General features: G+C 31.0%; 1 protein-coding gene across 1 annotated transcript; it reads left to right on the forward strand.

The window, feature by feature from the left end:
• Positions 1–8,319: 8,319 nt before the first annotated feature.
• LOC106776536 (receptor-like cytosolic serine/threonine-protein kinase RBK1) lies at positions 8,320–12,962 on the forward strand. The gene is made up of 8 exons (XM_014664018.2): positions 8,320–8,617; positions 8,896–9,307; positions 11,239–11,496; positions 11,600–11,751; positions 11,840–11,919; positions 12,011–12,149; positions 12,256–12,405; positions 12,489–12,962. Exons 2-8 carry the CDS (start codon positions 8,938–8,940, stop codon positions 12,645–12,647), a joined length of 1,308 nt encoding a protein of 435 aa, XP_014519504.1. The 5' UTR covers positions 8,320–8,617; positions 8,896–8,937; the 3' UTR covers positions 12,648–12,962.

Consider the following 12,962-nt stretch of genomic DNA (forward strand, 5'->3'; position numbering starts at 1 on the left):
TCTAAAACCCTCGAATTTGGTGAAAATAATCAATTACAGGAACGTAGACGTCGCTTACGTTCAGAACCGACGTCTAAATTGAAGGATTTTTGTCTTCCCGCCTTCCATATAGACCTTAGACATCGCCGTTTGACTACGTGACTTCTAAGCGCCTGGGAATTTGGTGAACAACATTAATTGTAGCCCAGTCGACGTCGCTTGTTTAGGGGATCCGACGTCTATTCCACGTCTAAAGCTGAACTGTTTGACGTTTGATTTCCTGTCAGAGACTGGAACGTCGGTGCCCTTTTCTAAACGACGTCGAATTGTCTGTCTTATCACATACCTCAGGCAATTTGACGTCGGTTTGATGCAGGTGCGACATCTATGATGTCATAGACGTCGCCTAACATCGAAACTGACGTCTAGTTTACCAATATATTTACGATAATGCCACCGTGCAATAATAGACGTCGGTTTTTCACGAAACCGACGTCTGATGGGTGACGTTAAACAACATTTTTGCACTAGTGAATTATGCTTCAAACACTGGTGGAAAAATTCTTAGATAATTTTTTTATAGATAACAATTGTATAAATAGTTTAATTTACTACTATGTTTATCATATTATGAATTGTATTACTAATTCATGACTATTGGATATTTTGTAAAGTTAATTCACAATCATGATTTTGTAATATTTCAATATATTTGACTTTTAAATGTGAAATGCTTGAGATTTGATGTTGAATGAATAATATTCTCTTATGGCTCATTGTGTGAAATATGATGATGTTAATGTCTAATACTATAATGAATTAAACAAACATCATATTTTAATAAAAATTTATAGATATTTGGTACTATTTTTCGTAATTTGACAATTGTGTTTAGTTCTTATAAGTGATATGTAACTCTTAGTTATTGAGTGCAGATGTGGGATCATTTAAATTTTTTTATAAAACCATAAAATTACATACGGATGTTATATACGAATTTTCCCTATGTAATTACATACAAATTTTATATATGGATTTTTTCGTATATAATTTACATATGGACAAACCTGTATATAAATTATAGGGTTAAATATGTTTTTAGTCCCTATACTTTGCAGCGATTTTGGTTTTAGTCCCTCTTTCAAACTAAGGTACAATTTAGTTCATCAGTTTTAGAAAACTCTGGTTTTAGTCCTTTTTATCAAATTTTTTTAACTTTATTTGTTGTTTCAAGCATGTTTCATTATAGCATTTGGATTGTTTACACTGTTTGACACATTTTTGCTTCAATGTTAACTGAGAAACGCGTTTGAAACAACAAATAAAGTTTAAAAAATTTGGTTAAAGGGACTAAAACCAGAGTTTTCTAAAGTTGAAGGACTAAATTGTACCTTAGTTTGAAAGAGGGACTAAAACCAAAATCGCTCCAAAGTATAGGGACTAAAAACATATTTAACCCTAAATTATATACGAATATATCTGTATATAACCTAGCTACGACAATTTTATATACGGATTTTTGTCCGTACATAAGTTTTATGTAACCAAGTGTTATATACGAATTTTGGGCCTTATATATGGATTTTGGTTGTATGTAATTCAATTTTTTCTTGTAGTGTCAATGATATGAGGATAATACAAAAAATTTCAACATGCAACGACAATTTAGGTTGGAGTTGGGCCATATATAACAGACTAGTGTTGTCAAAACGGGTCACCTGATCTAGTACGACTCTGTCCACCATGGGTTGGCCACTTAGTAAGTCAACCTAACCCAGTCAGTTATTAACAAGCCCAAAACATTTGAACCCAACCTAGCCCACAACAGTTGGAGGATTAAATGGGTTGGCTCACTAGCTCACTTAATTACAAGTTTTTTTTTTCCTTCAATCCTAAAATAAATAACAATTTTTTTCTACAAATGAGTCGTCCTGAAACACGCATGGTCTGCACACTTTGTTGCAAAGCTTAGTTTGCATGATTGAGAGCTTTATCTGCACGCTACGAAGCTCGGTCTGCATGTTGTAGAGCATGTTTGAGGAGCCCAATTTACTTTTGAGGAGCATGATCTACATTGGTCTACACTACTTCAAATCAACTCAGAGACGTGAGAGCATTTTAAGTTTAGGGTTTTCATTTTTGTAATATAACTTAAAAAAATTGAGTGGGTTAGTGATCTAACCCGGCTCACCATGAGTTCATCCGGGTGAGCCGAGTTCTTTGTGAGTTGGGATCAAAATTAGTCCCTACCGTAATTTCAATTTTTTAAAACTCAATCCAGTCTAAACTCGTGGTGAACCGTATTGGTTCACAAGCTCAAATCCATTTTGGTTACACTAACATAGACAATCCAAGACAACTAAAAATTTCATCTTTCACTATATAAAAAAAAAAAAAGAGATAGAATGGAAACTTACTCTACTTACTTCAATTGGGTCTCACAATGTTCTCTACTATAATTGTAAAGATAACCTATAAAATTTTAGTAAATTCTCTAAGATAGAAGACCAAAACTAAAGGAAGAAGACTGCTTCAGGAAGATAAACATTACTTCTCTTTTTTTAAGATAAGTTGTTTTTGTTTTATTAAAAACATTTTTGCAAAATTCCTTATGATGTATTAAAAATTATTCCTAATGATTTAATATTATAGTAACGAAATTAATATGCTGAAAAATAAACTATAAGAAAAAATATAGTTATTTTTAATAAAAATACAACATTAAAATAGAATTAATGAATGAATGTAAATAAAATATATAATTGTGTTATTCATATTAAATAATGAATACATTATTTAACTAAATTACGATATAAATTTTAATTATTTTAGGATTAGATATATTTTTGTTCTTTAATTTTAGATGAAAATTAAAATTAATTTATATTTGAAACTTTAGTCGAATTTAGTTTCTTAATTTTCGAAATATATAAATTTAGTTTTTTAATCAAATTTTGTTAAATTTATTTAAGGTTTAAAATGTTTTTCTCAGTTAACATTGAAATAAAAATATATCAGACAGAATAAACATATTTAAAACATTAAATAATCTTAGTAAAATTGGATTAAAATTATCAAATTTATACATTCATAAAATTGAAAGACTAAGTTAAATCAAAATTAAAAAAAAGACTAATTTCAATTTTCGACCAAAGTTAAGAAACTAAAAATATATTTAACTTATTACTTTAATGTAAAATATATTTTTATTATTTTTATTAGGGTTAAATATGTTTTTAGTCCCTATACTTTGAGGCGATTTTGGGTTTAGTCCATTTTCAAACTATGGTACAATTTGATCCTTCAACTTTAGAAAACTCTGGTTTTAGTTCTTTTTACCAAATTTTTTTAATTTTATTTGTTGTTTCAAGCACGTTTTATTATAGCATTTGGATTGTTTACACTGTTTGACACATTTTTACTTCAATGTTAACTAAGAAACGCGTTTGAAACAACAAATAAAGTTAAAAAAATTTGGTAAAAATGACTAAAACCAGAGTTTTCTAAAGTTGAAGGACTAAATTGTACCATAGTTTGAAAATGGACTAAAACCAAAATCGCTCTTCAAAGTATAGGGACTAAAAACATATTTAACCATTTTTACTATATTAATTAATAATTATATACTAACATTAACTATAAGATCACGGTTAGAAAATATTAAAATTTTAAAACTGAAAAAAAAAACTATACAGATGAAATTATATTCATGGGAACTAAAATATATTCAATTCTTTTTAAAGAATGAAATACTTTTATATACCTTACTCCATATAAGAATATAAGAACAGACAAAATATATGCTAACTTATTTTGGTAACATTTTTCTTACAAATTGATTCCAATACGAGAGCTTATAATGCATATAATAAATTTTATTACAAATTACAACCATTAGTTGACTATTGTAATCAAAATTGTTTTGTTTATAAAGTGTAAGTTGACTTTGACTAATTAAGTTTCATATATGAAATATAGTAAAGTTATTTTCCTTCTTTTGTATCTAACTAGAAGGACCTTAAGAAGATAAAAATAAAATTCACCTGAGAATGAAGTGCCTTCCTATCTCAACTGTCATCTTTATAATGAAATAAGAACAGAAGAGAAAAAAAATGTATTATTATATAAGAAGTTAATGTTAAAAAAGTACACATTAATAAATAAGAAAATAAAATCCCACATTAAATAAAGAAAAATTAGATATGAATTTATATATATTTAAAATACTTTTATTGATAAAATTTTTTTAAATATATAAAAAGTAAATTATACAGAGTTTGGTCCAAACCGAATAATATCATATCAATATAAAATTATCTATATAAAATTATCTGTATATCGAATCTCCCCAATAATTAAAACAATAAAAAATATATTATCGTGAATAACATATAGTTTAATTGTATGAATAAATAAATAACTCTAACACAGGTTAACCAACTTTGTAAATATAATCTGGGAAGGCATCCATTGCAATCCTTATGAGAATTTGCATAACATCCCTTTCAAATAGTTGTTGCCCCACCTTGAATTTTGATTAACAAAAGTGGTGAAAACAACAAAGAATGTGCATATAATCTCATTTTGGTTGGTTCAGTTTGAAGTTAACTAAATTTTGCTAAACCCCTTTTTAAAATCAAGGGTCCCACACAATTGGTTATGCTTCTTATCCACTCATGCACTTTAAGACGTCAATGGAATTCAGTTAAGCCACTTCCCTAACTGAACTGACATATCGGTCACTTGGTGAAGTTGGTAGGGCTTGAGTTTTAGATACCACAAATCATTAATTAATAAGCTTAATTACACCATTTTATTCTAATCATTTCAATTAAATATTCAAGTGTTTTACAAATACGAGATTTTAGTTATATTAATTAATTTTTGAGAAAAGTTAGTACTTTTTATTTATACTATCCAATCTATAAATGGTGGAATCAGAATAAATTATGGCGAAAATCACAATTAAGTAAAATCAAGAATTGGTATTAAGAAAATTATTATAGTTGAAGTTTTATAATATTGTTTTCGTTAATATATGAAAAACACATTAACGGGTTTAGTTTACCTACTTAACAAATAATGCTGCCCTAAGCTTTTTCTCACGTGTGACAGTGACCCTTTGACCTGACATATAAGTGGATATGATCGACATCACTTTGGTGCACTGAATAGTTAGTGAAACAGCCTAACCTATTTCAATGCATGTTTTGGTTTAGGTTTTGGTCTTCAACTTTGGTTTGGTTTTTGGTGCGGAATTTGTGGGTGTAATTCAACAGCAAAAAGACAAAAGTGCCGTGAAATTTAAAAGTTTAAATCAAGAATAATATTTTTTTACACATTTAATTTTTTTTCTTTGATTTGATACCAGGTTAAATATGTTTCTGTTTCTTTAACTTTAAGTAAAAATTGGAATTAGTCCCTCCTCAAAATTTTAGTATAATTTAGTCTCCTAATTTTAGAAATATATGAATTTAATCCTTTTAATTAAATTTTGTTAGATTTATTTGATGTTTCAAGCACGTTATTTGGGTTGTTTATACTATTTGACACTTTTTTGCTTCAATGTTAACTGAGAAACGTGTTTGAAACATCAAATAAATCTAACAAAATTTAGTTAAAAAGACTACATTCATACATTTCTAAAAATTGAGAGACTAAATTAGACCAAAATTTTAAAGAAGGACTAATACCAATTTTCGCTCAAAGTTAAAAAACCAAAAATACATTTAACCCTTGATACTATCTTTTTTATTTTTAATTTCTTTTTATAAATATAAAATTTTATATTTTTATAATCATTTTATTTTTATAATTTGTGTTAAATGAACGTAGAAGTGTACATCTTTTCATTATTCTTAAAACAAACATGAAACATGTCAGAACGTAAGACCAAGAAAAAACGAAAAATATCTTAGGACGGTTTTTCTTTCCTAACTATATCCTTTCAGACATTTTTTTTACTATCCAAACTAATAATTCGCAGTCACACGGGCATGCCACTCTCTACCTTGTTGTGGAGTCAATGAAAATAAAGCTTCCAACACTGTGCTTCTTAGATCAATTACAGAGCCTTAAACAAGATCACCAACTTGAAAAATCTCAATCACCCAAAATGCTAGTGAAAATGTTATAGTTCTTAAATATTAATATCAAAAGCTAATATTCATTATTTCGTCCTCAAGTCTATTTATCATAATTGGATTAGTCATTACTCATGATAATATTTATTTTGAAATTTGAAATTCTTATCAAGATTTCATTTTTAAAAATATCATTAAAAATTAAAAAAAAAATATATGTAAATATTTTTATCACGTTCAAAAGTCCTATATGGTTTAAATATTGAAATCAAGCCTAATTTAAATATTTTTTCTTTTCATCTATTGAAATATTTTTTAAAGACAAAACTATAATTCAGCATAAATTCCAAATCGAAAAATATATTGAATGTATGATTATTGATCTTAATTATATGTTAAATATGAAAGTCCAAATTCTATAAAAGACATAACCAATAGTAATGTAAGACCCAAAAGAATAATTCACAAAACAAAAGGAATATATAGTTTTATTTATTATTAAGGACTTGTACGTGTCAATAGATACTATAATGAAAGTTAGTTAGTTTGGTTAGGATTGTTTAGGTTATATATGACCTTCAGTTGAATGAAAAAGAATCAGAAACTTTATTCTCATTTTTTCTCTCTTTAGTTCTTTTGAAAATTGTTTGTCTTCTAATTTAGTGTTACCCTCTTAACATAATGTCACTTAAGACATTTGAGATCAAAATATTGATACTCTCATAATTTTGATAATGAAACAATCAATCTTTTATATCTTTCATTGAAAATAGCAAGTCATTTCCCTTCTACTTCAATAAAAGGACTTATATTTCTACCACATTCAATAATCAAATCTCAATTCTAATATTATTGAACTTGATTTTTAAATTCTAGTAAAGTGTTAACATAGTGGAACATCTATTATTGTTAATTAATCATATTAATTATAGCTTTTACAACAATAATAAAATAGTAGAAGAAAAAAAATAATAATCAAGTAGCTTAGGAGTAGTATCTAATCTAATGTAAAGTTATAGAGACATGAAGTTCAGTTCACCTGCCTTTTTACAATGCTGCTGCTGCTCGACAACACAAAGAGCACAAACACAAAGGTAACAAACTCAACCACTATAAGGTGCTACGTTAAGTAATCAACTCCTTAAAAAATTATTGCAACGAAGGATACCCTCTTCTTTATCCTCATAACATCTTTACCTATTTTTTAATCTATTTCTCTCATCATTCCATACGCCTTTGAGACACACGTTTATTAAATATATAAAGGACACTTTTTTGGTCAAAATATAAGAAAGGACATGTACTCATTGATAACGAAATTACATTTTTATTTAGTTTTATCTGTTTTCGATATATAGAAATAAACATATGAAAAATTGACGTCTTCGACTATAAATAAGACTAATTTATAATATGTAAGTGAATGCAAATTTCACCACTTTACAAACCAATTTTATAAATTGAATTGGACTTAAAATTCACCTAGTAATATATTATAATTATAATATATGGTTTCTCGTGGAAGATTTAAACTTGTGCATTTAGAATATTCAGACAATGAGCGTCTAATATCTATTAGTTTTAATGTTTAATTTATTATAATGCCTAGTAATTCGGGGAAGAATATGCTTATTATTGGTGAAATCAAAAGACAGTAATGTTTTGATTGATAAAATAAACATATAAATAAATATTCTGTGTGCTTTTAGCCTCTTCAAAAGTCTCTTTTATCAGCACCTTTAATTTCTTCAATTATTGGTTGAAATGTTTAAATGATGTAATTAATGAAAAGAAAATAATATTTATAATAGGTGTTAATTCTCTCCTCACCTTTGCTCTTAATTCGGCTACGCATTTTCCCACTTTGCAGGTGTTTTTGTTTGTGCGTTAATTACGGCAAAAGTCACGACCAATTAAACTATAACCATTCTTTTATTTTATTTTTATTTTTATTTTCCTCTAGTTGCATATTTTATCCTAAATAACATTATTTACGAAAAATAATTTATTAATAGTAAAATAAATGAAAAAAAACAAAAACAGTTGTGTTGGTTGTCTAACTAAATTTACAGTTATAAAAATTGCTTATGATTGGCATTGTAAGACAGATTGAATTAAAAATTGAGGTTTATTGATGTGATGATCCAATAAAAAGTTAAAAATAAGAGACTTAAAGAAAAGGTTGAAAGGAAATAAATGGAGAAAAAAAATAGAAATGAAAAGAGTTGGTTGTATAAATATAGGAAACATTCTAACGCTGGACATTGCATGCTTCTCTCCTCTTAAATAAGCACCCTTCAAACACATACCATTTTTGAAACCCTTCATTCTCTGTCATCTCTCCTCTGCTTCTATTCTGCATCCCCTTCTCTTCTTTCCTCTGCATTACTCTGGTTTTGCTCATGCCCTCACCGATGTAAAGGAGGATTTTCACCACCCACAGATTACTTCTTCTAACTTTCGGGTGCTGGGCACGGGCTTTTGGATTTTGACTAAGAACGGGCTTTTGGAATCCAAATATGCACTCCGGAAGCCCTTAACTATGTCAAAATAAGGTAACATTTCGTTAGCTCACTTTCTTTTTCGGTTAAATAACTACCCCTGTTTCAGGTGGAGAACACACGAAACAGAACGCTCAACCGGGAATATAGAAAAATAATCATAATAATAATTTGACCACAGAAGAAAACCATGCTGGTTTTTAATTATTTTGTTAGACCTTGTGAATGGAGTTTTTGTTTTTTATCTGTTTACGTTGAATGAGAAGTGAAAGCTTTAAAGACCTTTTTTTGTTTTTGTATTTTCTGCTTCTGCTGTTGCTCTGTTTCTGCAGAGTTCAAGAAAAGGGGTCAAAATAGAATAGAAGAACTAAGAAATGGCATTAGCGCGTAATAACGCAAAAGAGTTTATGAGCGATGGCGACGGATCTCCTAGGGCGATTCTGGAAACCCCTGTTTCGGAAACAGAGTCCGAGACAGATTCGTCGATGGATAGCGGAAAAGAGGGTTACCTGATGCCATGGAAGTCTATGGTTGACGTTTTCAAGTTCAAGTCTGTGCGAAAATTAACTTCCATTCCTTTGCTTTCGGTGAGCCATGATATCTCTCGGAAGGGTTTGACCAAAAAACTGGCTCGTATTCGAAGTGCGGAAGACAGTATCGATATTGGAGATATTCCCGCGAAACCCTCTTGGAGAAACTTTGATTATGAAGAGTTAGCAGCTGCTACTAAAAATTTCAGTGCTGGTATGAGCTAGATCCTCTTTTTTCTTTTCATAATTTGGTGAAAGTTTCAGTCTTTTTTTTAATACTAGATATAAGTTTTCCAAGTTTGTGCATATGAAGAAATCTCATAGGAAAGATCAGTTCATTTGATGGTTCTCGTTATTTGGGGGGATCAATCCTCCACTTTTGCAAGTTGTTTGGTATTTACTAATCAGTCACCATTGGCAGAAGAAAAAAGGCGAGGTTGAATGCCCTTTTTTTCTATTTTGGTGTGTCTTTTAAAATTAATTTAGCAAAATTTCATTTTTATTACAAGCATAGACTCTCGTGCCATTAGATAATGTATCGTTTTCGCCATAACTTTTATTGAATGGCTCAAAATAGTTCTTTCTTGTGATGAAGAAATGTAATGAGAATTTATATTTACCAACTTTGTCAAATGAATAGGAATATGAACTCCCAATGTAATAAATTCCAGGCTCTGCATTCTTCTACTTGAGATGAGGCATCCCTCGTGGGATGTGACAAAATAATTGGTATGTGAGAGATTTATTGTGTGAAAAGAGAAATCAGAAAAATGGGGTTTTTAGATATCTTTTGTGGGTGAAGTGGGTTTAGAATTCTATTAATTTATACAACATGGTTGATTCTGTATAGTATTATGGTTGATGGTTGAAGGATGATGATGAGTTAGTGTTGGTAATTTGGCGCCATTAGCATGGGAGTTGGTTAGTGCCTAACTTTCCCTTGGAAACTGTAGAGAGAGTAGACGACCTTTTTGACCAAACATAGGGTTCCTGTTTTTGCATGTCCAAAGAAAAGGACATCTATTCTCACATTAATATTCTTTACCCTTTATAGTGCAGATTGCAAGTGTACGCTAGATACTAAAGTCTGACACCATGAAAATATGAATAAGATATATTTTGTTCCGTTAAGTGCATCATTAGTTTAATACTATCAAACTATTAGGGTACAAAGAAGTATTACACTTTTACATAATCAGAAGCCTGGGTATGAGTTGTGTACTTTGCCCAAAAGACACCTACTTTAATTAAAGGCAACTTTCCTTGAAATTACACAGGCGTGCCATTTTCTGGTGCTTTCAGTTGTCACTTGTCAACCACATTGAACAGTGTCCCACCCTTTAACCTGTGGGATTGGGCAGTGTGTCCCTTGAAAACTGGCATATCGTGTCACCATAGTTTGCAAGAAAGTTACTTCTCACTTGGTTTCATCGATAGCACATGCATGAGCCAAGTCATTAAATTTGCTATTGTAAATTTGTCAAGGGTACGGCTTCGGTTTAGTTCACACCTGACATCTTCCACAAGATGTTTATAATGATGTCAAATGTGGTTGCTACATGTCATGTGTTTGTGATAGGGACATTCTTTTATGGGGCAGGAACTGGTTTATGTTAGTTGTTTAGTTTATAGTTATAGTAATCAGGCTTTATTATATGCATTTTGGCTGTTTGTTTCTTTCCATTCAATCTTATAAGATTTTATCAGGAATGACCCCACTTGAGACAATGTATGATTAATTTGCGGAAAGTTAGAGTTTTAAATGTTCAGCAGCATTGGACCAAGACATAAATATTGAATTGATTGCCTTTGTTTTGAAAATTCTCAGCTTTTAGTCAATGATGAAATAAGTTTAATGAGAAAAGCCGTTGTCAAGTAGTTCAATAAGACGCCAGTCAAATAGCGTTTCCATCGCACTATGTATTTTACCAAAATATGCTTCTGGGTCAAAGTCTTAAATTCCACGGGATGTTGTGACCCTTTGAGATTGTTCTTCTGGTCCTAATGAATATTTCCTTTTGGTCTTTCTCATAAAGAGTCTTTTTGTGCCTGAGTTCAGAAACTATACATTAATACTAACATGATCAATAACAATTAACCGATGACTTTTCGTTCGTTTTAATGTTGTTATGTATGACTTCACAGAGAACTTGGTTGGGAAAGGTGGTCATGCTGAAGTGTACAAAGGGTGTTTACCTGATGGTCAAATTATAGCTGTGAAGAGGCTAATGAAGAATGAAAAGGACGCTGCAGATAGAGCTGGAGATTTTTTGACAGAGCTTGGGATTATTGCACACATAAACCACACAAATGCAACACACCTTGTTGGGTTTGGGGTTGATGGCGGCCTCTTCTTTGTCCTGCAATTAGCTGCGCATGGAAGTCTCAGTTCTTTGCTTTTTGGTGCGGAGATGCATCTATTTTTTACTTCACTTTTCACGTTTTCCTCCTCTTATTGTGCTTGTTCTATTTTTCATTTCTAACAAAGAGGTGTTCAACATGTCAGGTTCTGCAGGCATGGACTGGGAAAAACGATTCAAGGTAGCTGTTGGAGTGGCTGAGGGATTGCATTATCTCCACAAAGAGTGTCCAAGGCGAATCATTCATAGGGACATCAAGGCCTCCAACATCCTACTAAACGAAAACTACGAAGCTGAGGTACTATGGCATCAGCTTATAATATTAAATGAATTTTTGGAATTATTTTCTATGCGAAGAAAATAACCCGCGCCGTGATAAACTTCAGATTTCAGATTTTGGACTGGCAAAATGGCTTCCAAACAAGTGGGCCAACCATGTTGTCTTCCCAATAGAAGGCACATTTGGGTTAGTGCTGTAGCTTCATTGACTCACATTTCCTATTGTAAGCATTTTCTTTCTGTTATAAACACTGCATGGACGACATGGTTGGTTTCAGGTATTTGGCTCCGGAGTATTTTATGCATGGAATTGTGGATGAGAGAACTGATGTATTTGCATTTGGAGTTTTGCTGTTGGAGCTCATAACTGGCCGTCGTGCAGTTGATTCAGATAGTAGGCAAAGTCTTGTGACTTGGGTAAGTCTTCATTATCTATCCTTGTTTATTATGATTAGTGATGGTAACAAAAGGTTTAAGATGTTTATATAATCTTTGCTTGCAAAATTCTGATTATTGTTGTCAGGCGAAGCCACTGTTAGACACAAACAATGTAAAGGACATAGCAGACCCCAGATTAGGAGAGGCGTATGACCGTACAGAAATGATACGTGTGATGGTGACAGCTTCGATGTGTGTCCACCATGCATCCTCCAAAAGGCCATTCATGAACAAGGTTAGATAAAAGATGATGAAAAGAGTGTTGTAAGTTTTTGTTTGATGTGAAAGTAGTAACTTGTATGATTGTTGAGTATATAGGTTGTGCAGCTGCTAAAGGGTGAAGAGGCAATTATAGACATTAAGCAGAATTCAATTGAACCAAAATCTCAATTGTTAGAGGCATGTGACCTAGAAGATTATACTTGCTCAAGTTACCTGAAGGACATGAGTCGCCACATGCAACTGATCATGGAGTGATCTTTCTTTAGTGAGATTTGTTGTAGGGATGGAGTGATATTTCTATAGCAGTGTGAGTGGTTAAATCCAAAGTCAGAAACCCATGAGTGTTTGTTATTTAGCATGAACTTGTAGTGAGCATTGCTAAAGATGTAACTCATAGGTTTTGACTTTGGATTAACGCTGAGAACCATGGTTTTCTCAAGCAACAATTTAATGTAGAAATGATGCGCTGCGGAGTTAGGATAACTTGTTTACTCTGCAATGCCTTTCAGACATTTTCACCCATACGTAAATATAGTCTCCAGGAATTCAAATTTCTCTCCCTTGTATTTA

Source organism: Vigna radiata, chromosome 11 (assembly GCF_000741045.1).
Source record: "Vigna radiata var. radiata cultivar VC1973A chromosome 11, Vradiata_ver6, whole genome shotgun sequence".
Classification (NCBI taxonomy): domain Eukaryota; kingdom Viridiplantae; phylum Streptophyta; class Magnoliopsida; order Fabales; family Fabaceae; genus Vigna; species Vigna radiata.

Excerpts from the sequence above, each read along its gene's own strand:
- LOC106776536 (XM_014664018.2), top strand. The coding sequence starts at position 8,938 with ATGGCATTAGCGCGTAATAACGCAAAAGAGTTTATGAGCGATGGCGAC. Across the intron at positions 9,308-11,238 it reads TACTAAAAATTTCAGTGCTG|AGAACTTGGTTGGGAAAGGT; the intron begins GTATGAGCTAGA and ends ATGACTTCACAG. Across the intron at positions 11,920-12,010 it reads CCAATAGAAGGCACATTTGG|GTATTTGGCTCCGGAGTATT; the intron begins GTTAGTGCTGTA and ends GGTTGGTTTCAG.